The sequence below is a fragment of the Hippichthys cyanospilos genome, chromosome 14 (genome assembly GCF_059441005.1).
Source record: "Hippichthys cyanospilos isolate Australia breed blue-spotted pipefish chromosome 14, RoL_Hcya_1.0, whole genome shotgun sequence".
Taxonomy (NCBI): Eukaryota; Metazoa; Chordata; class Actinopteri; order Syngnathiformes; family Syngnathidae; genus Hippichthys; species Hippichthys cyanospilos.
Window position 1 is genome coordinate 994,033 of NC_142382.1, and position 24,882 is coordinate 1,018,914.

General features: G+C 48.0%; 2 protein-coding genes across 5 annotated transcripts in view; one reads left to right on the plus strand and one right to left on the minus strand.

Annotated features, from left to right (window-relative positions):
• The window catches only part of dnaaf9 (dynein axonemal assembly factor 9), a 28,844-nt gene extending 4,479 nt beyond the window's left edge, over window positions 1-24,365 (plus strand). The window contains exons 14-37 of one of the 4 annotated variants that reach the window (XM_088432544.1): window positions 2-78; window positions 152-196; window positions 649-694; window positions 777-888; window positions 1,547-1,617; window positions 1,715-1,762; window positions 2,407-2,497; window positions 2,569-2,672; window positions 2,741-2,884; window positions 2,955-3,040; window positions 3,469-3,570; window positions 3,659-3,776; window positions 3,847-3,935; window positions 4,631-4,762; window positions 4,838-4,963; window positions 6,631-6,668; window positions 6,873-7,008; window positions 7,549-7,635; window positions 10,075-10,181; window positions 10,946-11,020; window positions 11,952-12,121; window positions 12,620-12,685; window positions 12,772-12,884; window positions 18,377-24,365. In XM_088432544.1, coding sequence (XP_088288670.1) covers window positions 2-78; window positions 152-196; window positions 649-694; window positions 777-888; window positions 1,547-1,617; window positions 1,715-1,762; window positions 2,407-2,497; window positions 2,569-2,672; window positions 2,741-2,884; window positions 2,955-3,040; window positions 3,469-3,570; window positions 3,659-3,776; window positions 3,847-3,935; window positions 4,631-4,762; window positions 4,838-4,963; window positions 6,631-6,668; window positions 6,873-7,008; window positions 7,549-7,635; window positions 10,075-10,181; window positions 10,946-11,020; window positions 11,952-12,121; window positions 12,620-12,685; window positions 12,772-12,882 — 2,181 coding nt within the window. In that variant the 3' untranslated portion in view covers window positions 12,883-12,884; window positions 18,377-24,365. Of the gene's footprint in view, window position 1; window positions 79-151; window positions 197-648; window positions 695-776; window positions 889-1,546; window positions 1,618-1,714; window positions 1,763-2,406; window positions 2,498-2,568; window positions 2,673-2,740; window positions 2,885-2,954; window positions 3,041-3,468; window positions 3,571-3,658; window positions 3,777-3,846; window positions 3,936-4,630; window positions 4,763-4,837; window positions 4,964-6,630; window positions 6,669-6,872; window positions 7,009-7,548; window positions 7,636-10,074; window positions 10,182-10,945; window positions 11,021-11,951; window positions 12,122-12,619; window positions 12,686-12,771; window positions 12,885-12,952; window positions 13,079-18,376 lie in introns of those variants that run through there. The other 3 variants (XM_088432546.1, XM_088432542.1, XM_088432543.1) reach the window with 3 other exon arrangements.
• ky (kyphoscoliosis peptidase) lies at window positions 19,233-24,882 on the minus strand. Its single transcript, XM_088432552.1, has 7 exons — window positions 24,833-24,882; window positions 23,256-23,788; window positions 22,954-23,068; window positions 22,753-22,870; window positions 21,559-21,750; window positions 21,247-21,437; window positions 19,233-21,166 (listed from the first exon to the last, which is right to left on the minus strand). The coding sequence occupies exons 2-7, from the start codon at window positions 23,766-23,768 to the stop codon at window positions 19,845-19,847; spliced, it is 2,451 nt and encodes an 816-aa protein (XP_088288678.1). The 5' UTR covers window positions 23,769-23,788; window positions 24,833-24,882; the 3' UTR covers window positions 19,233-19,844.

Sequence of the window (24,882 nt, forward strand, 5' to 3'; positions counted from 1 at the left end):
GGCGAAAGATGTAGCGGAGCACACCTTCCTGGCGTCCTTGGATTCGTTGGATTTAAGCGCATACCGGAGTCTTCTAAGGTTGCTTCTTACGCGTGGGACCTTTCACAGATGGATCAAGGTGTGCTGATATGTGTTTGTGCCTTTCGTTCAGGTCTAGGTGTGAATTCAACATTCAGGCCGCCGATAAGCAGGGAAGGTGAGTGGCCGTCGGCCAATCGGCTCTTCTCAAATGGGGTAGGCGTCACGGGAGATTCTCACAGCCTAATTGAATGCTTGGTAAGGCTCTGACAGAATCGGTTTGTGTTCTTTTCAAATTAAGAGCAAATCAACTGGGAGACGAAGCAACGTATTGCTCTCCCATAAAACATTGCATGCATTCATTTTGATCCATTTTATACAGATTGCCATTGCCATTGGGGATGCGGTTTTCAGACAAGTTAGTCAGAAATCAAATTTTGACATTGCTTAATAACACAGACCTAGAGACCTGCCGTTTTGATTTGAATTGAATCGGACATGGATGTTTTACGTCTTTTTTTTGCATTGTTAAGGGGTGCACTTGGCTAAAAAAAAAATATTTCACAGGTTGAGAAAATGGTTGCTCACAGATAGATTACATGCAAGCTGATTTATTCATTTTTTTTCAAGGCTCCTTCCACTGACTGATGTCCTCAGCCGCTTTGTCGTCAAAACTGTAAGGATTTACAGTTCTCTACTCATCTGGAGTTATTTATCTAATCCCTTTTTTTTGTAATGAATTGCTATTTTTCCACTAGGCTTCCATGATAGTCCGCGACGTGCCAGATCTGCAGGCCGACGGAGGGAACCTGGGCTCTGTGCTCTTCTCCGAGGCCTTCCTTGACTCCAGCATTAATATTCAACACAAAGGTAGTGTGCATTTTTTATGGGGACGCTTAGGGCCGGTCAATACAAAAAACTTTTGAGTTTTACCTCAGAATTTTGACTTCATCTTCAGAATCCCGACTTCAAATTTAGAATCGTTTATAGTCGGGATTTTGAGGAAGGAAAAAGCAAATCAAGAAAAAAGTCCAAATAAAAATTCAGTCAAACTTGAAAAATCAAAATTAAAAAAATAGTCACAAATCTGACTTTAAAATGTTGGCTTTCATGTAAGAGAATTTTCGGAATTCTGGTTGACTTTTAAAGTCGGAATTTTGACTTTATTCTGAACTCGGAATGTTCCCTTTTAAATGAGAATGTCTATTCTCACAATTGTGACTTTAAAGTGAATGTGAAAGAAAGCAAAAGTGAGGGTAAAAAGTCCCGAACTTCTGAGAAAATAGTCCCTCACTTTAAAGTCAGAATTCTGACTTAAAATAAGAGTTTTAAGTTGTAAGATAATCAAAATCCTGCCAACTTTTTGAATCCCCTTCATGCGTATGCTACAGCGTATCAGTTTGCCGATAATTTTCAGCGTTTGCAGGCCATTTTCACATATGAAAATTGGCTATTAATAACTTTTTTCAGCATTTGCGCAGTTTCTACGGAGAGTAAATTGCCTTGTTTGTTTGTCTTTGTTTTGCAGACGGCGTGGTGACAGCAGACAGCTGCTACACCGTCCTAACGGCTAGCGTGCCTCGTTACGCCTGTTGGATGGTAACCTTCCTACTTCAATACTCTTGTATTTTCATTTGACGTTTTACCTTGACTAGAAAGGCGACTGAAAGGATTCCTCGTTGTTTTTTCGGTGCAGATGGAATCTGACGTGAAGCAGTCAGAGCTGGCCCAGCAACTCACAAAGGTGATGTCACTCTAGCGGAACCGCAACGACAATGCAATCGCAATCCTGATTTTCAGTCGGCAGCGTGAGATTTGGTCGGCGTTTTCTGGAAGGGGGAGTCCTTGTTCAAATTCTCCTGGGAGCACTTCAGTGACCATGAAAAAAATCGGGCTCCCGAATACCATCTTAAAATCGACCGAATTGGCCGCACTATAAGGGCTACCTAAAAGCCTTGAATTTGAGCAAAAGCTAACAGTGCGCTTTATAATCCCATGCGCCTTATACAGCGCATAAACTGCGAGTTTGCAATTTTGTTTGTTTGTTTTCCCCCCAAAATTTTTAGTCAAATCAGCAATTTGCAGGCCACACAAAATGATGTGGCGGGCTCGATCTGGACCCCCGACCTTCAGTTTGGTGCCTGTGATCTAGTGGATGCATAACGCAAGCCCAGCCACTACTGTAACTTCTATTCTATGCGCCTTATAATGCGGCGCACCCTATATATGAAAACACTTTTAAAATAGGCCTTCCATTGAAGGTGCCGTCACGATAGGATGTTGGACATTTCTATATTGTACTGGTATTTATTTATTTTGTAAAATGAGAGTTATCACATTCCAAACTTAGCTGTAATGATATGTTGCTAATGAAGCTTGTATGTGCAGAACGAGGAGGACACATGTTTAGGCGGCGCCCTGAGCAACGGCGAGAGCGCGTACATCTTGTCCAGCAGCCACCTCTCGGCGCCCCAAGACGGTAAGCGCCGCCAACGGCAGACATTTTGCGATCCATTTCATGTTGACCTCCCGTCCAAATGTTGATTTCAGGGAAGTTGAGCTTCTTTTCCGAGGGGCTTCTTTTCGTCCACTGTCAGTACGGAAGCATCGCGCTCTCGCGGGAACACATCGACGCCGTCGGGTTCTACCATCCGGTACGCTTTCTCGCCACGTGACTTAGCGGTAGGCCGAGAGAAACTTCGAACGTTTGATCTTCTTCCAGGACCCCGATGGGGTGGCGTCGCTCTTTGTGGAGCACAAGAGCACCCTGCTCCCCCACCTGCCCTTCCCCCTGCACAGCTCAGACCACTGCCTGGTTTTCACCCTGCAGCCCAGGTCCAAAAGCCACAGGGGCTTCTTTTCCAAGGTGAGACCCTCGCCAAGGATGCTCACGAGGAATCTGGATTCGCCGAAATCTCAATTCGACCCCTTTATAGGTTTTGCCCGTCTGGCAAAGTGCTGAATGTGGACTCCCTCTGCGCTTATTGGACCAAGATCACTTGACCTGGAACCAGAAAAACATGTAAGATTGAATCAAATTTGATGATTGTTTTTCGAATATTCAACATCACACTGTGAACGTTGTCACTCCTCACTGCAAAAAGTCCATTTTTGAAAAGTAAAAAAAGTCATTAGAGGAAATAAATAATATCTTGTCTAGCAAAAACCTTCTTAAGAAAAGTATACTTATTTTAAGATCGTAAATCCAGCATTTTTTATTAAGATTTCTTTGCTCAAAACATTCACATTTTTCCTCATAACGAGATGAGAGGAAGTTTTGCAATTGTGTTTTTTGAATGTGGGGGGATACTACTGCAGAGCTACGCGAAACCATAAAATCTCAGCTTTTTTTATTTTCCCCCTTGATCTGTTAAAAGCTCAGTCATGTTTAATCGTTTTGGGAAATGAGGATTAAGCGCCACAAACACTGCCTCTCATCTTGCTGCTCAGGCACAGCAGGCTGCAGCAGCTGCACAACGGTCAGGAGCCTCCGGTGGCCAAACGCAGGGGCACCTTAACCACGTTGCGCGCGCACCTGCCGGAGCAAGACATGTTAGTACTCACGCACCATCCAGTGAAATCATCACATCAATTTTAAACCTCAAATCCCGCATCTGACGTTCTGGCTACGCCCGGACAGGTTTCTGCAGCATTTTTCCCTCAGCAGCATCGGCCAGGAGCCTATCCTGTCCGACCACTTGGGGGCGCTCTTCCCCTCCGCAGAACTGAGTACGGGCTCCAGCAGCCAAGCAGACAAGGTTGGCTTGGTTGGACCGGGCAAAATTCTGCACATTTGACGCTGACCTCATGTTTTGCTTTGCGTGAAAGGTTGTCATCACCATCATAAGCGGGCTGCCGGGAAGTCACAAGGAGACGCTCGGCCGCTTCCTGGTTCGCCTCAACAAAGAGTATGGGAGGTAGATAACCGGAGTTCAGCGCTGAGTAAAACGATCCATCGTCAAGGTCTAGTCTTGAAATGCGCTTTCTTTGTTGCAATGCAATGAAGTCTTTTGCATAAAAATCAAATGCAGAAACACGATCTACTTTGAAGGTTGTTTTAATAATCGTCACAGGTTACTTAAATCAGTTCTGGGGCTAAAAAAATGGCCTCCCAATGAGGAGATTTTGTATCCATTCATTCTGATTAAATTAATGCTAAAATCTACAATGAAATGACTATGAAATGTTCCATTATTAATATTATGAACATTCAAATACAAAATATTAGTACTTTAATTAAATTGTTGGCCAATATTATCGTACAATTTTGGTAAATGGACTTTCACTTCTATAGCGCTTTTTATACCTTACTCAAAGGGTTTTACGCTAACTAGTCATTTAGCTATTGATGACGCAGCTTCAGGAGCAACCGGGGTTCAGCGTCTTGCTCAGGGACACTTAGACGTGGTCTCGACGATCGGGGGATGGAACCCGCGGCCTTTCGGCCGGGAGACCACCACCCTACCACCGAGCCATGCCCCCCCCATAATAAAATAATTTAGAAAAATAATTTTCTACAATAAAGTATGCAGAGTATTTTCTTGACACGTTTTCAGTTGCGTGCGAGGAGAGGGAGCGCTTGTCGCCAAAGGATGTTTGTCGCTGCACGCAGGTGGTTGGTGTATCCTCCCTCGGCAGACGGAACCTTCTCGGCCTCCCGCCTGCAGGATTTTCTCTCCGACGTTGACGCCGGCCTCAAGAGAAAGGCGGCAGGGAAGCTTCGCCTGTTGGTGCTCTCGCCCGGGTGAGAGAACCGTTCGCCGCTCGGGATCATTTCCCGCACTCGCGGATGCTGACTGGAGCGTTGCGACTCTCGCAGTTACACGGATGTCCTGGAGCCGGTCCAGGCCGTGCTGCAGCACCCGGACCCGCCGGTCCGAGCCCGTTTCACCATCGGCGCCGTCACCGCCTGCGTGGATCCGCTCGCCTCCTGCATGGAGCACAGGTGAGGGACGCCTGAGGTCCCAATGCCCAAACAAATCAAGAGTTTAAAAGAGTAAAATTGTGGTCCAATTAAATAGAAAGTTTCAGTAAAAATAATGGTTTGTTGATATTAAAAGAGTTTACCTGCTCTTTTTGCATCTAAGTTGCTTCAAATTTGGATATGTAGGACATCAACATTTCAAACAGAGTGTTATAAAAAATTAAATTGGAAAAAATACATTTACAACTGAATCGCAGTGGTAAAAATAGACTTTACATGGCAATTAGTTTGTTTTTTTGTCCCCCAAAAATGAAAACTTGCACGGTGACCTTTCTGACAAAATTGAAGACTTTTAGGTGCGCCTTATAGTACGAAAACTACCAGCACTGCAGCGCTGCGGACAAGCTGCAAGAAAGATGCGTGTGGAAAACAGTGGCACATACAAGGTTACGCCAGTGTTTCCAGGCAGATATTTTTAGTCAACCTATTTTTAAAGTTGCCTTTTTTTTCCCTCATCCCTACTGCAAGCGCAATTTTCGAAAGGGATGTACGTGACTTCTAAAAATGAGGATCGAGATATAAACGCTTAGCTAATCTAGTAAAGCGTGACGATTTATAGCGATTTATATTTTTAAAAAAAAATCAGGCAGTTACAAGAAAAAAAAAGGTTATTTTTGCCACAAATAATAATTTAAAAGCCTGGACGGGATTCCCGGCATGCGCCTGACTGACGGGGCCAAATGTTGGTCCTGAGTTGTCGTGGGTTTGCGGGGGGCGGGGACTGAGTTCACGTGACGCTTTTATAGCTATTGAAAGTCAAGGCGGCTCAGCCTTACATTTAATCTGACGCTCTTTGTGTCCCATGCATGGAGGCTTTGGACAGAGCTGCCCCCGCACATGGCGCGCCACTCCGCTTAATAGACTTTTTTACGGCCGCTGCTTATATGCACATGATCGCAAGCGGACTACTTGAGGCGTCTTCCGACGTTCTTGGCGCCACATAGAGCGCGCCGCGGTCATTGGACCGCCGGCCGCGTTGTTAATTGGGCTGACCCGTTTGTCGCCTCCCTCAACATGGCCCTCCTAATCCACAACACACACACACACACGCACACTACCGTCCTCGGCCAAGCTTATCGGTCCGTCATGATCCATTTTTTGTGATGGATGCAGACACTTCATTACTTGAGGACAGGGAAGATAAATGCCTTTCAAATGACTGATCCGCAGAAGGCGGGAGGGTAATGGATTGGGGGGGGGGCTAATGACTCGGTTACCATGAAGACTTGCCCGGACAAGTGGCATTCCAGTTCCCGCAGTTCGGACGTGAAATTCAGGGACGGTGACATCATTGGACAGGGAAAAAATGTCTGATTGCTAGCCGGCGAGCAGCACATGCGCCGGCCTTTCTTCTTGATGTCTTATTCGTGATCGGAGCCGGTCTGCTTTCATGAGTGCCTCGTTGTGCTTGGAAAATTGAAGACTGATTCGTTTAGAACAGAAAATACGTCTCTCGTGAGTTTCGCCCCCCACCCCTCAAAAAAAAAAAAAAAGTACCATTTTGGTTTGGAGAGTCCATTTAAGATTCTGGACTGATGGACTTGTGGCATCATATAGAAACTCAGAAAGACGGTAAATGTCTTTTTTTTAAATTGTTTTATTAGTGTTTCTTTGTTCCCCCCTTTCAGGTTTGCTTTTCCAAAATTGCTGGAGCAGTGCAGCCAAGGTAAGTTCTCATCTGCTTCACGCCCCTCAAGTCTCCAGCCAATCACGATGCTCCGATAAACAATGTCGGAAGTGACAATTGACATGTAGACCGGAGCTATTAGGTCCCTGGATTTGGTTGAACCCCAAATATGGAAGAAATTGAAAACAAAAACTTATTGCGCTCATGAAGTAAATGTTAAAGTGGCCTTTCGCTTGCTCGTAGGTATCGTGAGCGCGGTGGTGTTCACCGGGGCCGCGTCAGACCTGGCGCACCCCCTCGTGCAGCACGTTCAGCAAGTGGTACGCGCCGCCAACCCCACCGCTGCCTTCATCTCGGCGGCAAGAGGAGCCGTCACCAGGTCGGATGCCCGCCGATGCTTCGTATTGTCCCGTCGGGAACAGTAGATTTTGTCTTTCGAATTAAGAGCAAATTGATTGGAACGTGAAGTCGCTCTTTGCTGAATTGCGTGATGGTGACGTCGTATGCCTCCATTTTGTTAAGTATCATACGGATGTGCGTTGTCATTACCGACGCAAACGAGCCAGAAATCAAACAGATGACGTTGCACGGGCTATCTTCTCGTGTTGATGAATAAAATAGATTCCAGTTTTGCCATCACTCTTTTTGCCAGCACGATGTGTTATGTTTAGCATCTCTTGCAAACTGTTGAGCCTGGAAGGGGGCTCCTCCCACCCCGCTCCCTTCTGAAGGTTTCCTAATTTGCCCAGATGGGGTTTTTGAGTTTTTCCCTTTCCTCTTCTGGGAACTTTGTTCAGGGGATGTTGACTGTTGATTTATTTTACGACGCTCTTTCCATCTTTGGCCTCGATTATCGCCTTGTATTTTGAGATGATAAGGTCGTTAAACGGGGATGGGCTGAACTGTCATCTTTCAACAGGAATGAAGACGTCAAGCTGATTTTGTCGGAGGGCAGCTTCAGCGGACCTCAGATGCTGCGAGCACGTTATGTCCTCTACCCTGGCTGGTGAGAAGCTTCGCACACGTATTACTGCTACGTTCTCAATTCCCTGCACGGCCACCCCTACAATGTCCTCTTGTATGTCTTCCAATATGTTCTCCATTACGATCGTCATTACATCCTCTCAATTACCTTCGTTTATGTTCTCCTGTAAATCCTACTTTATGGCTCCGCCTATGTCCTTCTGCACGGTGTCCTTTGCATCATGCCTCTCTCGCCGTCTCTTGTCTGTGCCCTTGTATGTACTCAGGTCCATCTCCGAAGCTCAAATCCCCAACCCCTGAGTGTCAAAAAATCTAATCTCATGCTTTTCAGTGCTATGACAGGAGCAGTATTTTTTTTTCCAAATTGAGAGCAAATGAGGCGGAACATACAGCAACTTCATGCTAAATTGCGTCTCCTTCCGAAACAAATGTGTTAGGATCAGGCAACCTAGAACATTTAATTAACAACAAACCAGAAAAAAGACAACTAGCTTCTACTCGCGAGGAGAGCGGACAGGGAGGCGCGCCTTTCTCAGATCTCCTTCTGGTCTAAATGCTCTCCTTGTCTGCTCCTCATTTATTCATTTGGGTTGGCCCTAGTTTCAAAGCCATTGTTGCCCTTAAGGTTAGGGTGAGACATACGGCAACAATGCATACAATCAGTTTGTGATCGTGGGGGTTGTCGGTGTGAATCCATGCTGTTTTAACTGGACTTGTACTCGGCGAAATACAATATTCATTCATCCATTCAGCGGAATCGTAGAGGATACTCCTGAGCTAAAAAAGACTCCTTGAAACTAATTCCACTCCTGTGTCTGTTTCGGCACGGCTTTTTTTTTGGAGGGTATAGTCATGTGTGTTATATCGACTCCGTGTTGTAGTGCTGTGAGAAGCTAGCTTGGGGAGCCGAATATTCTTGTGAAGGTCCGTAATGACTGCTTCAAACCAAAATGGCAAACACCATATCTCCCTCCGGCCGTGGCTTTTTTTTCTTTTTTGGAAGTCTTCCTGTGATGGGCACGCCTTGCAAATTTCATGTCGCTCAATGAAACGGCCCGCGCTGCGCTGGAGTTCGTCCCTGGAAGCACGCTTATTTACTCGGGGAGGAGGCCAGCCAAGACATTGGAGAATGCTCAAATGTGGAGATTAACTACTCAAGGGTCCAGGCTCGTGCCAGGGTATCATCTTGGGAGAAGGGAAGAGGGTGGAGGAGGGGGCCTTCTGGGCGCGCCGCCACCGACAGAGGATGGGGCGGGAAGGCCATCCCTGCGTGTACGTGGCAACTGAGCTGTGTGGCCAACAGCTTGTTACTGGGCTGGGAGCGGGCAGCTGCCCATAGAACGCAAGATGCCCGGCGGCCTTCGCGGCAAGCCTCCGACAATTACACCCCACGGAAAATTGCGCTTTAATTAAGAACGCGGGAAGATGGCCAAGTAATAGTGTAGGAGCTTTGCCGCATCCGGACCTTTGGCCTCGCTCGCTCCGCCTTAAATTCAAAGTTTGACTTTTTAGAAAAGGAAAGTTAATACAGACAGAAGAAACAGGCAGGAATACATTTCAATCTTCGTTTGAAGAAAACAGGCGCCTTACAGATGCCACTCGCATACACTATTTTATCCAAAAATAATGATGAAATTAGAAATATGGTTAAGTAATGTTGTAAAACATAGTAAATGCCTACTGTATATAGCAGTGGTTCTCAACCTTTCCCCCCATTATTTAGCCCCCTGTGAAATATTAGTATATAAAGTACCTCTTAACTCACAGGTGTCAAACCCCTAGTCCTCAAGGGCCGCTATTTTGCAGGATTTCAAACTCACTCTCTCTCTCTCTCAGATACACCTTCACTAACCCTTAGGATCATTTTCAAGCTCTGTCTTGAATTCAAGGTGTACTGTAGCACGTCACTTTTTAAAAAAGTGCCTCATGTAATTTTTTAAAACAACTTTCGTTATTTAATCCAAAAGTAATGAATGATCCACTTAAATGAGAAATGCGGTTCAGTAATGTTGAAATATGGTTATGTAATGTTGTAAAACATCCTAAATCATCATTTGAATAAAACAGGCGCCTCATGTAATTTTTTTCAAACAACTTGCGTTATTTAATCCAAAAGTAACGAATCATCAATGTGGTTCAGTAATGTTGTAATACGGTTATGTAATGTTGTAAAACATCGTAAATGCCTACTGTGAATACGGTACGGTTTATTTTCAACCGCTGCGTGTGTGCCTTTGAGATTGAATGAGTTCATTTAAAAAGAACAAAAATGGACAGCTCCCGTCTTGACTGAAACAAGCATCAAATTAGATTCGCCGATGGCCTCGGTACCCCCCGAAGTGTCTTGGCGTCCCCCCAATCGGGATGAATGTTATTTGAATGGCTCGTCGGCGCACAGCTGCGCCCCGGAAATGTATTGGCCACCGTTGCGAGAGTGATTTTGGCCCGCGCTGGCTTTCAGGTGCAACGGACGCTTCGGCTCCGGTCGGGGTTCCTCGGTCGTGTCCCGGCATCGCCTGGCCTTCAGCCGGCCCCTGGAGCGCGCGCCCTTTGTGGCCCGATGTAAAGGTAAGCCGGAAAGACAGACCCCCCCTTCCCACTCGTTCTCGCTTTCTCGTTTCCCTCGTATGCGCGACAGAAGCTCCAGATACGAGCTGGCGGCGGGCGCCGCGCTTACGTAACGGCCCCTTGCCCTCCAAATATGAGCGCGGCCGGCGTGCCAAAGGGCCCGGCCTGCCAAGCTTCTGCCTGTGCGCCAGCGACGCCGCGATTGTGCTTTTGAGCACCGCGTAGTTGGCGACGAGAACGTCACGCCTTCCCGCTGGCGGCAGAAAAACAATTGGAAAAATACTTTGGGGGCCTTTTAAAGGATTCAGTCGGCCATTTAAGGGGCCTTCAAACATGGGAAAAAATAATCAGCCAGGCGGCCGATATTTGACCGTTCTTTGTGAAATCTAAACCATCTTTTGCGAGTCCCAAGGTCTTCGTTTTATTACAAAAATGACAAGGTGCTTTCACAGTAATACCTTATCAGGAATTGTTTATATTTTCATGTGTGTCCAGGAAATGTATTTTTAAATTGTATATGATATATAAATATAATATATGTAATATTCGATATATTTATAGAAGTAATTTGAAAATTCTTTTCTTATACTTATATTTATACACACACATACTATTATTCCACCAAACGGTGTCATTATTAATTACACATACTGTAAATGTATACCATAACCTCATGAAAAATCAGCATTGCTCCCTGTTCCGAGTTCCCCGTTCTCCAAAATGTCAAATACTGCGACATGTTCCTTCTTGTGTTTCCTCCGCAGCGTTGAAGACGTCTTTAAGGCCGAGCCCTTTCAAAGGAAACGTCTACAACGTGTGGGGAAAAGTCAAGTTTTCCGGTGGGAGGATTGTCTATTTTTTCGCCGTATTTGCAGCCCTAATTAGGGCCCGAGCGGCGATTGCTGCTTTTGCTTTAACAAACTCATCCAAGATCATTTATCTGGACGTCTCCATCGGGAGGGTCTTTTTTTCTTTCTTCCTGCATGCTGTTGCCATGGTGATGCACTATTTGCAAAGAAAAGGAGGCTTTATTTTTTTCAGGGTTCAAATAGTCAGGCAACTTTGCACACACCGGCAAAGAAAAATGTAAAAAAATGTAAGTTTCATTTATAATGGAATCATAATTTTATTTTTGATTCGTTTTAGCATTGATCTAAACAGTTTTGAATCAAGAGGTATGTTTTTCCCCATTCTTCTTTCCACAAATCATCTTTATTCCCTTTAGCGCAGCTCCATCTAGTGGCTGCATAATGCAACCCCAGCCGCTACTGTAGCTTCTATCCTATGCGCCTTATAATGCGGCGGGCCTTACTTATGAAAACAGTTTTGAAATAGGCCATTCGTTGAAGGTGCGCCTTATAGTGTGGAAAATACTGTGCCTCAACACAATCCCCCAAAAGTAGCACCCTCTGAAACGTTAGGGAAAAAAATAGCCCCAGACACCACTTTCAGCCATTAACCTAAAATTAGGCCATGTGTATCCGAATAGCATGCACCAAAAAGTCTCACGGGGCCCATAACCAAAATTGAAGAGGAAGTCAAGCATTCTGCTTCGAAGTAACAACTGCGGTCGGATTCCCGGGGAGATCTTTTGAAAAACTCCTACTCTGGGATTTGCCCCCTTGATGTTTTTCTCTACTTTTCTCACGGCGTTAGAATGCCTTCTCTCGGAGGCATTTGGGGATCACGGGTCCCCCGCGGGCGTCGGGACATTAACGCCTCGGCGTTGCTGCGGGTGTGAACTTTTTCCCGTTTGGCGGGGCGCTCTAGACTCGCCGCACGCGACGGAGGTGAGCTACAGCGCGGTCAGCGGCGACCTCCGCATGGTCCCGCAGCAAAGCGGCGAGCCCCAGAGCGACGCTTCCTGCTTCCTGCTCTTCGACGGCGTCGGTCTGAACGAGGAGGCGCTCAAGGACTGGCTCAGACTCTGCGCCGAGCAGGTGCCGTATTCTTCGCCGTGACAACCCTTCAATATTTACCTTTACCTTTCACTCATAAATGTGTTTTTTACGCTTCAAATTTTTATGTTAGAAATACTCCCATTTCGAAGCAATTTATATCTTCGTCAAATAAATCCAGAAACGGTTTTCAGATCAACAAAACAATGTAATCAAGAGGTGTTTTTCCCCGTTGTTCAGATAAATAAATCATCTTTACTCTTAATTTCTAATTGTCTATGAATAAAGTTTGACCGATTCACCGGGATTTTTTTTTCTGACATTCCCTTTAGCGCGGCTCCATCTATCGGATGCATAACGCAAGCCCAGCCACTACTGTAGCTTCTATTCCATGCTCCTTATATTGCGGTGCGCAATAATTGGAAAACGGTTTAAAAAAAAGGCCTTTAATTGAAGGTGCGCCTAATAATCCGGGGCGCCTTATATTGTGGAAACCCGTGATCAAATCTGATGTTGTTCAACCGTTCGCGCTGCACACAGACGCAGGCCAAGAAGACCAAAAAGACGGAGATGACGCTTTCGCCCGAAGAAATGAAGAAAATTCACGTGAGTGATCCCTAAAAGAAAAAATCCCGGATTTTTCTTTTCTTCTTCCCCGACTAAAGCGATTTGTCGCCGTTTGCGTGGCGCAGATGAACCGACATCTGGACCCGCTGCCGCCGGGATATTTTTACAACGGTTGTCAGTACGTGGACGTGTTTGGAGAGAAGCGAGACTGCCATCCGAGTATCCTGAAGAAATGAAGGTAGAGTGGTAAAACCTTTGAGGAGCAGTGCCGTCCGTTCTCCTTGACCCCGCGGGGCGCCCCCGCAGACATGCGGCGCTTCGTGGCGGAGTACGTGGCCGAGGCCAACAAACACATCGAGGTGTTCAACCGCCAGCTGGAGCTGCAGGGGGACCTGTTTGATCCCTGATCATCTCCCGGAAGGGCGAGGGGGGGGGGGGGGGGTGGGGGGGGGGTCTCATTTCTTTCACGGGCAGGTGAGCTTTGGCGCAATTTCTCGGGCCGTCCCGGATTGGCCGTTTTGGCTACGGGGGGGAATTCCTTGATGTCACTCGGCGAATTAATGCCTCTATTTGCGGCGAGCGGGCCGCTGTCGGCCTTTCTCAAGGATGGCGGTCACCCGATCCGCCCCGCCACCTGTCCCTTCCGTCGCCATCAAAACAACGGAGCCAGAGCCCGCCGCGTTATTTTAAGAATCCCCGCCGCGAAGCTAATGAAAGTGCAATTAAGCGAGTGCGGTGGAACAGCTGAGGACGGTGTTACGTGTCTTATCTTTACATCGCCGGCTTTTTTTTGTTTTGTTTTTTTTGTTTCCACTCATGGTTACCAGGAAGAAAGCCAGAGATAGATGCAAGCTGTTTACATATCTTGCACATGTGAACATTCCATATTCTGCTTTGTTTCTCCCCTTTTATATAATATATAATAATATTAGCTCGTTAAACGCCAGGAACATTTTTTAATTTGAATTTTTCAAGCCCAGATACTTAAGTATCGATTTAATACTCGAAATGAATGTCCTTAACTGTCGATTTCATAAGTATCTGGCATTTGATGTCCGGACTCTTAAAAAAAACGTGAAACTACGTCCCTGGCATTGAATGAGTTAATAAACTATAAAAATGCATAAAATTGGAACACTTTAGAATTACATTAGTGCATAATAATCACGGAATTCAAACTACATTCTGTCAAGAAGAATAAATAAATAAATAAAATGCTCCTAACCCTTTCAAAATAATCATACTAATAACAGTTGTAGCAGTTGGCAATATAAATGCAGTTCTTTTGTTTGCCCTGAGATGGTGCTGTTGTGCTGTGAAGAGTGCAGGGAGAGAACTTTTTAGGTACGTTTTTATTTTACATTTCCGATGATTGAGGCATCATTTACAAGTTCACGGGAGCAATAATACTCATTTTTGGATCATTTTCAGCATGTAAGTTTGCTTTAGTTTAGTTTGCAGTCATGCAAAGATTTTCAAGTCAGAGTATAACTTTATTCTCAGAATTCTCACTTTCAATCTTTCAGTGCCACGGCCGAGAATTTTCGTCGTGTAAAAGACCTACGGTAGCTCGTGTTCCAGTGATAACAATTTTTATCGCTTTTCTTTTTTTTTTAGAGAGAAAGGATAGATGACACATGTGGCCAGCGCTCCTCTTCATTTTATTACATATCTCCGCAAATTGTTATTTTGCCATCAAAAACACACTTTCAATCTTCGTGGTTTATCGAAGGGAAGGACTGTCCAGACGTTTCAGATGCCACAAAAAAATATTGGCGTCAAAATATATATGTGGTGGGATTTTTCTCCTTTTGTCTTTTCTCCATGGTCATACCATTCAATATTCTGTGGGCCTTGAAAGATGCGTCAAAATGCCGGAAATGGGGGGGGGGGGGGGGGGGGGGTTGAGCTCGAGCGCCTTGTCGGCCAGCCAGGAAAAACAAAACAATAAAAGCGCTTTCTCCAGGTCGACGGGGCAAAAGTGATAAAAGCGCGCCCCTGCTTCGCGTGTGCGTTCACGTCCGCGCGGATTTATATAATCCGCGGCGCTAAACCCCCCCCCCCAAGCCGCCGCGAGCCTTCGCCGCCATCCCGACCCGCGCTGGCGCGTTTGTGTCCCTTCCAATAACGGAACGCTTCCAATGGCACATAACGTATTGCGCTTAGCCTACGTAAAAGGAGGGGTCACGCCCCCCCATTGTAATCATTTTAAGGCGCCGTACAAATCAAATTTTTTGAAAGTCATTTTCAGTGTTCAGCAGGTGCTAATCGCATTGCTCCCATTGGCTCTTTAAGCACGTTTTCAAACGATACCCGGGGCAAAAAAAAAAAAAAAAAGGCCTCGGTGTCATTGTCTTTTGGATTAACGGCGGGATTACAGACGCGCGGGATTATGTGTCATCCACATCCTTTTGGACGCAAAAGGAAAAAAAAAATGCAAAGGGAAGCGGGCGGCCTCCAAACGTGCGGATGACGTAATCCCGCCGGGGATTTGGATGGACGGATTGGCAAAACCGCAAACGCTAATTGGCCCCAACAGGTCCTGCAAAAGACGGACGACTGCGACAAAGAAATTAGACCGCGCAAAAAAATTCCGACTCTAAAGTTGATATTTTCAGAATAGTCATTCAGTAAGTCAAAAGTCTTGATTTTAGCTCACACAATGCCAGGGACGTTTTTTTTTTTTGTTTAATCCAGACATCCAATCCCAGATACTTAAGTATCCATCTAATACTTAGGTGTTATATAAGTATACTTAAGTATCCATTAAATACTTAAGTATCTGGAAGTTAATGTACTTAAGTGAGGCAGCTCGACGGAGTAGCGGTGAGCAATCCGCCTCGCAATTCAGGGACCCGTGTTCAAATCCACCTGGCTCCGGCCTTCCTGTGTGGAGTTTGCACGTTCTCCCCGTGCCCGTTCCGGGTTCTCTCCGGGCACTCCGGCTTCCTCCCACATTCCGAAATCATGCACGGACACGCTAAATTGTGCTTTGGTATGATTGGGTGAGTGAATGGTTGTTGGTCTCTGTGTGCCCTGCGATTGGCTGGCAACCAGTTGAGGGTGTCCCCCGCCTACTGACCACTCGCTGCCCTGAAAGGTTAGGGGAGACATTATGGCAGCATGGTAACAATCAGTTTCTGATATTGGGTGACGTAGGCCAAGTCCGTACACTATCAGTCCGTGCAATCGCCGCTATCTTCTTTCCAAGGAATATGGCGACAGATCCCGTACCGTTCCATCCCGCGATTAGCTCAAAGTTTTCCTCTTACAGCTGCAGGAGACATGTCGTCTCCCCACACTTTATTCACAAACAACTCCAAAAGAAAATATACATGTCTACCAACTGTGCGGCCGATGTGCTAACCACCAGTCCGCCGTGCTGCCACGCGATTCATTTGGGCTTTTAGAATACCGCAAACAGCATTTCGACCAAACCAAAATCTCTAATGAATGCAGCTTGGGGCCAAATTTGGTGCCCGTCTCACGCAATTGCACACAGGGGCTCTCCGCAGGGCCCTTCACACACATTCCTCGTGCGCTAGCTTTCTGGCTAATGTTTTCTAGCTGATGTTATAGGACAAAAACAAAGTTTGGTGCGATAATCCAATGCGTAATGTGACGTTTGCAGGGAAAATATCTTTTTTTCCAGCATCCAAATCAATATCGTAATCAACGTACGGCGTGAAATAGTTGTGAGAGCGTACGTGCTCCGTCCAAGCGGCGAGACTAATATCCCTGTCTTCTAAAGAGGAAGCTTTTATTCCCGCTGTCCCCAATTGAGTTGTGATGCATGTTGGTGTCACGCCGACACAATTAAATTATGGGAACAAGAAAAAAAAAAAAACCAAAGGGCTCATTTCTTCTCTTTTGGTGCCAAACACTTATGTCTCAAGGGGAATGTCAAATTGTATTTTGCACAAAAAAAATACTGTAACTTCTGTTTTTTTCCTGTGACTGATGCGTACAAAAATAATCTTATTGTGTTTGTATTTATCGTATTAAATATGTCTTACGCTGAATGCCTGATGACTTTTTGTACCAGGTAGAGCTAGTTTATATTGGAAAAATATGCCCAAAATATGCATGGACACTGCGATATCGATATTATTGCAGTATGACTTAAATAACGAAACGAAATAACTTACCATGCCTGTCTGTGTGCAGATGTATATTTTCACGACGGTCCATCTGGCTCCTTCTTCCTCACTTAGCATATACTATTGGGTAGCCTGCATCTGATTGTTGAAAGTCAGATAAAAGCACACCTTTCCATATTCAACTTATTGCCCGTCTTTGCAATGCGCATATTGCACAGGCCGTTATCGCCGTGACGATGTATTTTCAATATATTGTGCGACCCCGGTAGCAAGCCGTAGCGGATTGTACGCGATGTACCTGAGCCTTCAGCCGAGACTTAACCCCATTTATGGTAATCCACCTCTTAATACCAGCGCTTATCACTTTAAAATTATAGCAAGCATCAATACAAGTCGAAAATGCAATACATTATCTGCAAGCCACTGCTTCATCTAATAACGCTGCAAAGCACAAAAATTAATCAAATGCATACTCGCCACCAGAGATGCTGATTATTCAGTGTATTGCCGCAGACGTCTTTTGTTCATTTCATCGGCCGAATATTACTGTTGAGCTCGTAAATGTGGGTCAATTTTGCTGATATTGTCTAGGCTTTGCGCATGTATCCGCCAATCTAGTTGAATGTTGTTTTTGTTTTTTGTCTTTTGCTGTGTTTAATGCATCGCGAAACAACATTTATCCCGATGACATATACGTATGTTGGCCACGGGAGCAGAACTTTTGTTTTCAAACCGAGAGCAAATTCATTCAAACATGAAGCAACGTTCCATCCCGTCCCAGCCTATTGCCAAAGTGACTCCTTCACAAAAAATGTCATGCGTTTATTTTGTCAAGTTTTATACGGATTCATTAATGTCATTAATAATGCTTTGATTATAAACAATCTAGAAAAGTGCGTGATCGGAGGCATAATATCGTCCGTAAGATCACCGTATTTCCCGCACTATAAGGCGCGTCTTCAATGAATGGCCTATTTTATAAGAATTTTCATATACACGGCACACTGCATTATAAGGTGCATAGATTAGAAGCTAATGTAGTGGCTGGCCTGGCCACAGAATTTACATGGTGATTTATTCCTTCTCCAAAAGTGAAAACTAGCGGTTTAAGCGCTGTATTTTATAGATTATAAGGTGCACTTTCGGCTTTTGAGAAAATTGAAGGTGCGCCTTATAGTGCGAAAATACGTTACTAAAAGGGACCTATGCCCATATGCACCAACAAGACAAATATCGGCCCCGATAATTGGCTCAACTGATAATCGGTCAATCTTCACACTACTGTATAACACAACTTAGCAGTACGTTACTTCATGTTCCCATTTATTGGCTCTTAATTTGAAAAGAATCCCCATACTGCTTCTTTTAAGGCCTTGAATGAGTTTTGCCGATACCTGCAAAAATCTCGCGTATCCCCCGAAGTGCGTTTTGGTAGCCACGTTTGAGACGCGCCGCTTTGTGCCTTTTGTCGAGTGCGGCTAACTCTTTGATTTGTTGTCGCTGAGCGGCGGCGTTAAAGCGCCAGGGCAGCTCAAAAAGTGCTGAGAATTCAAAGGATGCGGCGCCACACGCTGAGCTTTTACGGCTCCCGTTTCCTCACGCCGCGTGTGTGAATGTGTGTGTTTATGAGCCAGGGAAGTTGCGCGCACGCCGCCGCCATTGTTGCCAGGCAGATGGAGGGAGGGCCCCGCATGGCAAAGCCGTGACGTCAAGCTTTCCCGCTGCCGCCGCCGAGCCCGTCGCTCCGACCGCGACTTAAGGCAAGGCCCGCCCGCCCGCATAAACGCGCGCAGCATACGCTCGTAAACACGCAGGCGCCTTGAAGCCCTCGCACGCCGCCTCACTTCAAATATCAAACAAGTGTTTTGGCCCCGCCCCTCATTGTGTCGGGTTTATTTGCGGACCGCCGTGACAGCCCGGTCTAAACACTCGTCACTCTCACTGGCTTGAGTGGTCGCAGGCCTCAAAGTCTGCGCGAGCCTAATCCAAGGGCATGTTCTCGTGGGACCATAAATGGGAGGTGCGGGCCAATAGGAGTGGATCACTTGGTGAAAACGCAAAATTTCACAGGGGATCGAGAAAAGGATGAAAAACAAGAAGTGAATTCACTTCATTTTGTTAAGTTCGGGCAACCTAGAGCATTTAAAAGACAACAAACAGGAAGGAAGACAACAAGCTTCTTTTCTCGCGAGGAGGGCAGACAGAAAGCTGACCTCCTCAGATATCCTTCCGGCTCCTTTCCGCTCCTCGTTTTTTCATTTGGTTGCTTTTTTTTTTTTAATTTTCTGTGCTAGATTGCGGTTGTAACCATGCACACCCAGACGAATCTGAGCTAAGTTCAAAAGAGCTTTGCTATAGCTCGCTACATTAGCGTATTTGTTGCCGTCGTTAGCTGCGGGTGCTTTGCACTGTAGATTTAAGACAATAAAAGTTTAAGTGCGCATAAACGTGACAGCACAAACACAATCAACATTCCTTCCATTTTTATTGTCATCATTTCTAGCAAAAAACAAGCTCATATCATGAATCATTATTTAATTACAAAGCAGCTGTTCTTGCGGCTACACGTTACAAATACTTACAAATGCAAACATAACATCCGAGCACTGCTAAAAATGTTAAAACTTAATTCGGCCCGCGGGCCGTATGTTTGGCACCGCAGGTTTGACGCAGGTCCGTCAAAACTCATTTTTGATCATTTTTCACGTAGTTGCAAAAATATCCCTTCAGAGGGACGTTTGTTATGACTGCGAAGTCACATAAATTGAAAGTATGATTTTTCCGCAGAAATTTAAAGTCAGAGGCTACTAAAAACGTTTCCAACGTGGAATTGACGACAAAAACGACGTAATAGTTGAAGACAACTTGAAAAACAAACAATTGCCTGCACGTGAACCTGAACTCATTCAATGCCAGGGACGTATTTTCAGGTTTTTTTTAAGAGTCCAGACATTCCATCCTAGATACTTTATTGATTTAATACTTAAGTACCTGAGATTTGATAATCCTCATTTATATAATTATAAGTATATGGTTTCAAGGATATCGATATTGCCTTTTACACACACTTTAATGGGGATCTGGAGGCACCAAAGTCCTCAGGACAACTTTTTGACATCGAAGGTCATCAAAACGACCATGTCTCCGGATTCTCCAGAGTTGGCCGCCAACCGGAGCTCGGCCCCCCCCTCCCCGCTGAACACCTCGCCTTCCCAGACCCGGCTCTTGTTCGGTTTGAGGTCGGTCCGCCCGCGACCCACCACGCACACCCGCCGCGCCCCCGGGACCCTCACCCGGAAGCGGACCCAGGAGGCGGCGTCCAGCAGGCCGGCGCGGGGCTCGAAGAGCACGCAGCCTTTCTTCCAGCCGGCGTAGACGCAAGGGAAAGGGAGGCCCGCCCGCTCGCAGCTGTTCCTCAGCACAAAGTCGCACATGGGATTGAAGTCCCCGCCGGGGGCGGTCCTGGCGTACAAGCTGAGCCGGTACGTCCCGGCGTCCGGCAGGCCCACGCTCACCGTCACCTTGCTGTCGTTGTGGGTGCAGAAAAGGTGCCGCGCCAGCGGGAAGGCGGCGCTTTGTTTCTCCTCCGCCCGGCTGAGCGTGGTGTACAGCTCCAGGTCTCGCTGGTTGTGGAAGGTGATGTTGCACTTGCCCCGCGGCGTGCTCAGCAGCGCCGCCGCGTGGCTGAACTTGGACAGCCCCGCCTCCGAGGTGCGGGTGCCCGGCCCGCACGCCGAGCTCAGGTCGGGCGGGAACAGCTCGTCCCGGCCCGCCGCCTTACCCTCGCGGTGGAGCAGGAAGTTGGCGGCGTTCTGGAACTTGGCCTCACTTTTCTCGTAGTCCCGCACGAAGACGGAGAGGCGGTAGAAGCCGCGGGACGGGCAGAGGACGTGGCAGGTCAGAAGCTCCGGTTGGATCTGGGCCGCCAGGCAGCGCTTGGTAACGGAGGCCTCCAGGTCCGGGTGGACCAGCTCGCAGAGCATCATAAGCGAGCGCGAGGTCCTCAGGGTCAACTTGAAGCGGCCGTCTTCCACTTCCGCCATCTCGCTGCCCTGGTTGCTACCCGCCACTCCCAGGGATCCGGCCGCCGGCTGCAGACCCCACGACAGGTAGGGGTTCTCCGGGATCTCCTCGGTGGCCCTCGGTTCCCGGCACTCCACTGTGAAGGAGCACACCCAACTCAGCGGCGCGCTGGCGCTCTCGGGCCTGGCGTACAGCCTCAGGTCGTAGGTTCCGCTGGCGGCCGGTAGCAGCTGCAGGTTCACGCTGCGCGGGGACACCGTCAAGAGTCCAAAGGAGGAGTGGCCGCTCTCCTTCCGTTCCGGCGTGCCGCAGCGGAGCGAGTCCCGGTGGGGCGTGATCTCGTAGGTAAAGGTCACAGGCCGGGAGAAGCCCAGGGAAACGTTGGCCTCGCCTCCCTCTGAAGAGAAAAGATTTCAAGGAGACCGTCGGAGAAAGCGCGCCCGTCAATTGTGATCCGGTCGAAAGGTTTGTTCTGACCGGTGACGAGGTGGCAGTGATGGGGCCGGATGAGTCGGAGCCCCATGGCGAAGAAAGCCGAGGTCTTGAAGACCCGTCTTTCAAACTCCTCCAAGGTGACGGGCGCCTCCAGGAGCTGCCACCTCTCCTCGTCGGGGTAATGCGACTCGATGAACTCCTCCGGCTCCGTCAGGAAATAGAAGTCGTCGAACCTTGGCCGGGGGCGACAGATGGAGACAGGTGCGCCTTTAGAGTCTGGGACGACTTTTTCGAGCCCGGTCGCCGCTAAATCAAGCGAGGCGGCGGGATAACTCTCGGGTTCCCTCCTCGGACCTTTTGACAAAGCTCTCGCGTTCCATGTCCACTCGTCCGGCTCCCCAGCAGGCGTCCATTAGGAACCACTGTTCCCCTAACAGCACGGCGTTCCACAGGTGATCGGATTTCACGTTCCTCAGGCTCTGGCCCTGCCGGTAGCCTATGCCCTTACTGTGGCCCGCCACCTCTTGGCACTGGATGCCCAGCAGCCTGTCAAAACAAGCGGAGCGTGCGCCCCCCACCCCCCCGTCTTAAATCAGGTCCCTTTTTCGAGCCCGTCGCTCGGGACGGAAAATGTCTGTCTTGAAAATCCCGAGGGATTAAGCGCAGAATGCCGCTCTGTTGCGAGCCAATAAAAAAGTCGCTTAATTGCGTTGCGCTGTGGAATATGACTCAGTGTGTCCGGCATGCCGCCTGTGGTTCAAATCTCAAAATTGACCGTCCCCGTCGAAAAAAGGCAAAAACAAGATTGGCCCTGACTGCTATCAAGGCTACCCGCTGCTATTCCACTCAGTCTATTTCTTCCTTCCGTAAATACTCACGATTAGACGTGGGATCGAGTCGAAACCTTCGCATTTCAAGTGGCGGAGTTCCAACGAAATTCTAAACCGACTGCGGACCCGACGCGCACCGGAGAAATCTCAGCGCACACGATGATGATCTCAGTTTACTCGCAATCGGAGCAGTGAACGTGAAAAAGGAAGCTTGGCTAGAGAAATCGCGGACCTCCACGTTGTAGGCCACAGGCGTCGAACTCCGCTTCTCCAAGGCCAGGATCCTGCATGTTTTCCGACCCTCTCTCTCAAACACGCCTGATTCAAAGGATGCGGATCCTTTTCAAGCTCCTGCGGAGCTTTTTAATCATTCGAATCAGAAGTCTTGTTGAGGAAAAGCAGAAAAAGCGACCCCTGAGAACCGGAGTTTGAAACCCGCGCTCTGGCTTTTGGCTACGTTTTCAAATTGCCGAGACTTGTCAAGTCATCCAGTTGACGTCGAGACTTTTCTAGTTTCATCCAAACGTCCATGTCTCCGGAATCTCCAAAGCGTTGCGACCTGTCCCCTCCCAACACCTCGCCTTTCTAAACCCGGTCCTTGTTCAGTTTGAGCTGGGTCCGCCCGCGACCCACCACGCACACCCTCTACGCCCCCTGGACCCTCAGCCCGGAAGTCCGCAAACGTATGACTAAGGCTGACTGGAGTCACGGCCGTCACCTGCACATTTCCATACAGAGACCGGAGTAGCCGCTGCAAACTCCGCGCCCCGTCGCGATCACTTCCTCCGGCGAGCACAGCTTCTCCGATCGGCCCAGGTAGCCGGCGATGTCGTATTCTGCGGACGGAGACACCGGCGCGTTGACGTCCCGGATGGCGGCGGCGGCGGATGGAGCCGCCGACGTTTGGGCCGATACTCGCCGATGTTGTGACAGAGCCAAACCCAGACGGCGCGGATTTTCTCCAGCTCGTTCTTGGCGACGCCGGCGATGCTCTGCACGATGGTCGGCACGTCGCAGACGCGCTTTTCTTTAAGCTGCGGCGCAAACACCGGCAAAGCGCATTGTTTTACATTCGGCGCCGTTCTCAGGATTGCCGTTTTTGGCAGAATTCCGTCGAGCATAGAATTGCGACTCCCGTTTTCTTGCTCCAATGAGCCCGCGTCCTTTCGTATTCTTCGGATTAGCGTAGCACTAGCCTAGGCTAGTTCTTTTCTTTCTCACCTCTGCTCCCGCCCTGATGACATGCGAATCCAGTCGGTGGAAGACGTCGGAACCGGCAAAGAGATCTTTCCTCCTCTTCCTCCTCCCCGCCGTCGTCGGCGCCGCGCACTTCCGCCCGGCCCGCGTCTCGGCTCTGGGGTTCCTCTGCGGCCCCGCCTCCCCGACGGCGCTCTTCTTGACCGCGGCGAGGCTCCTGGAGGCGCTCTCGGACGACAGCTGCCTCTTGGCCGTGGGACGCTGGTCCTCGGCCTCGGCCGCCAGCTTCTCAAACGCGCTCCGGCGGGAAAGCACGCCGCCCGCGGGGGGTTCGGGGGCCTCCCCCGCCGGCTCGGCGCGGCCCGCCAAAATCCCCGCAAATGCCGCAGCGCCGGAAGGGCTTAGGACGGGATTTTCCGGAAGCCCGCGGAGCTCCGGGGCCTTCACCTGGATGCATCCCGTCCGGCCGGCCTCGTCCCGCCGGGCGGAGCAGGAGAAGGGGAAGGAGAACTTCTGGATTCCAACCTCTGCCGACATCACGCGGAAATCATAACGACCTAGAGGGAGAAAGCGCAGAAGACTGACCCAAAACGCCATCAAACACCCCCACTCAGGACGGACCCTCTCTTCAAGTATTCTCTCCGACGCCTTCTCTGGACGACAATGATGAATTGGCAATTAAATCATTTCTATTCGGGACTGGTAATGACGGCAAAGGTTGAGTCATTAGTCTTTGTCAAATCTTACAGCAGATTATATCCACTTTGCCACTTCATCCGGCTGGAATTGTCGCGTTTCGGAACAAGGAAAAAACTAGCCGGCAGTCGTGTCCGTTTCCTGGTTGCATCTCTGATAGCGTTACAGTTAGCGTTAGCATCGCAAAGGGCAAACAACTGGCTACAAATGACGCATCTCGCTAATAGTGCTCGTCTCATTGGTTGAGTTTTTGTAACCGGTCGGAGAAAGGAGACGTCGCTACGCTAATGGCGTCACATTTAGCATGAGTGAAAGAAGATAGCTTCTTCTTTCTCCATTATTAGCTTAAATTCATTGTACTCAAGACTTTTTTTTTGGTTTAAAAACATACAACAGACACCTTGTAGATAAAAGCAGAAATGCAACAACTTGAACGTACGCCAATCCCTCATTTTTGGGCACATTTTTCCAAGACAAATTTAGTTTGCAGGAAACAAAACCAACAAAAACAAAATTTTCAATATTTCGACCGTCTATAACTGGTCGAAATAATTGTATTGAGCAATAGTGTAGCTTTGTTTTGAAAAGGTTTTAGCATGAGACAGCAGAAATGCCCGCTTGGACCGTTTTGACAGTCTGGAACGCTTGGTAAATACCAACGGCGGCAGCAACAAATCCGACCCGTCTTCGGACTTGCTACCGACTCGTACGGTTGGAATTCAAATCGTAGAAAATCACAAAGCTTTAACGTAGATCGTTTTGACATGCAACATTTTCCAATTCCAAAAGGATATTTCAAACAGACCTAAGGCGCTCCCAAAAAAAAAGAAAAAAGCGTAGCTGTTGACGGCCGGGACGCGTTCGCTAAAAATGGCCAGGCGCAGGTCGGCGCGGCGACCGCTCACCCCGAGTGGATCCGAAAGGCCCGCTGCGAGTTTGCCCGAGAGCGCGGCAT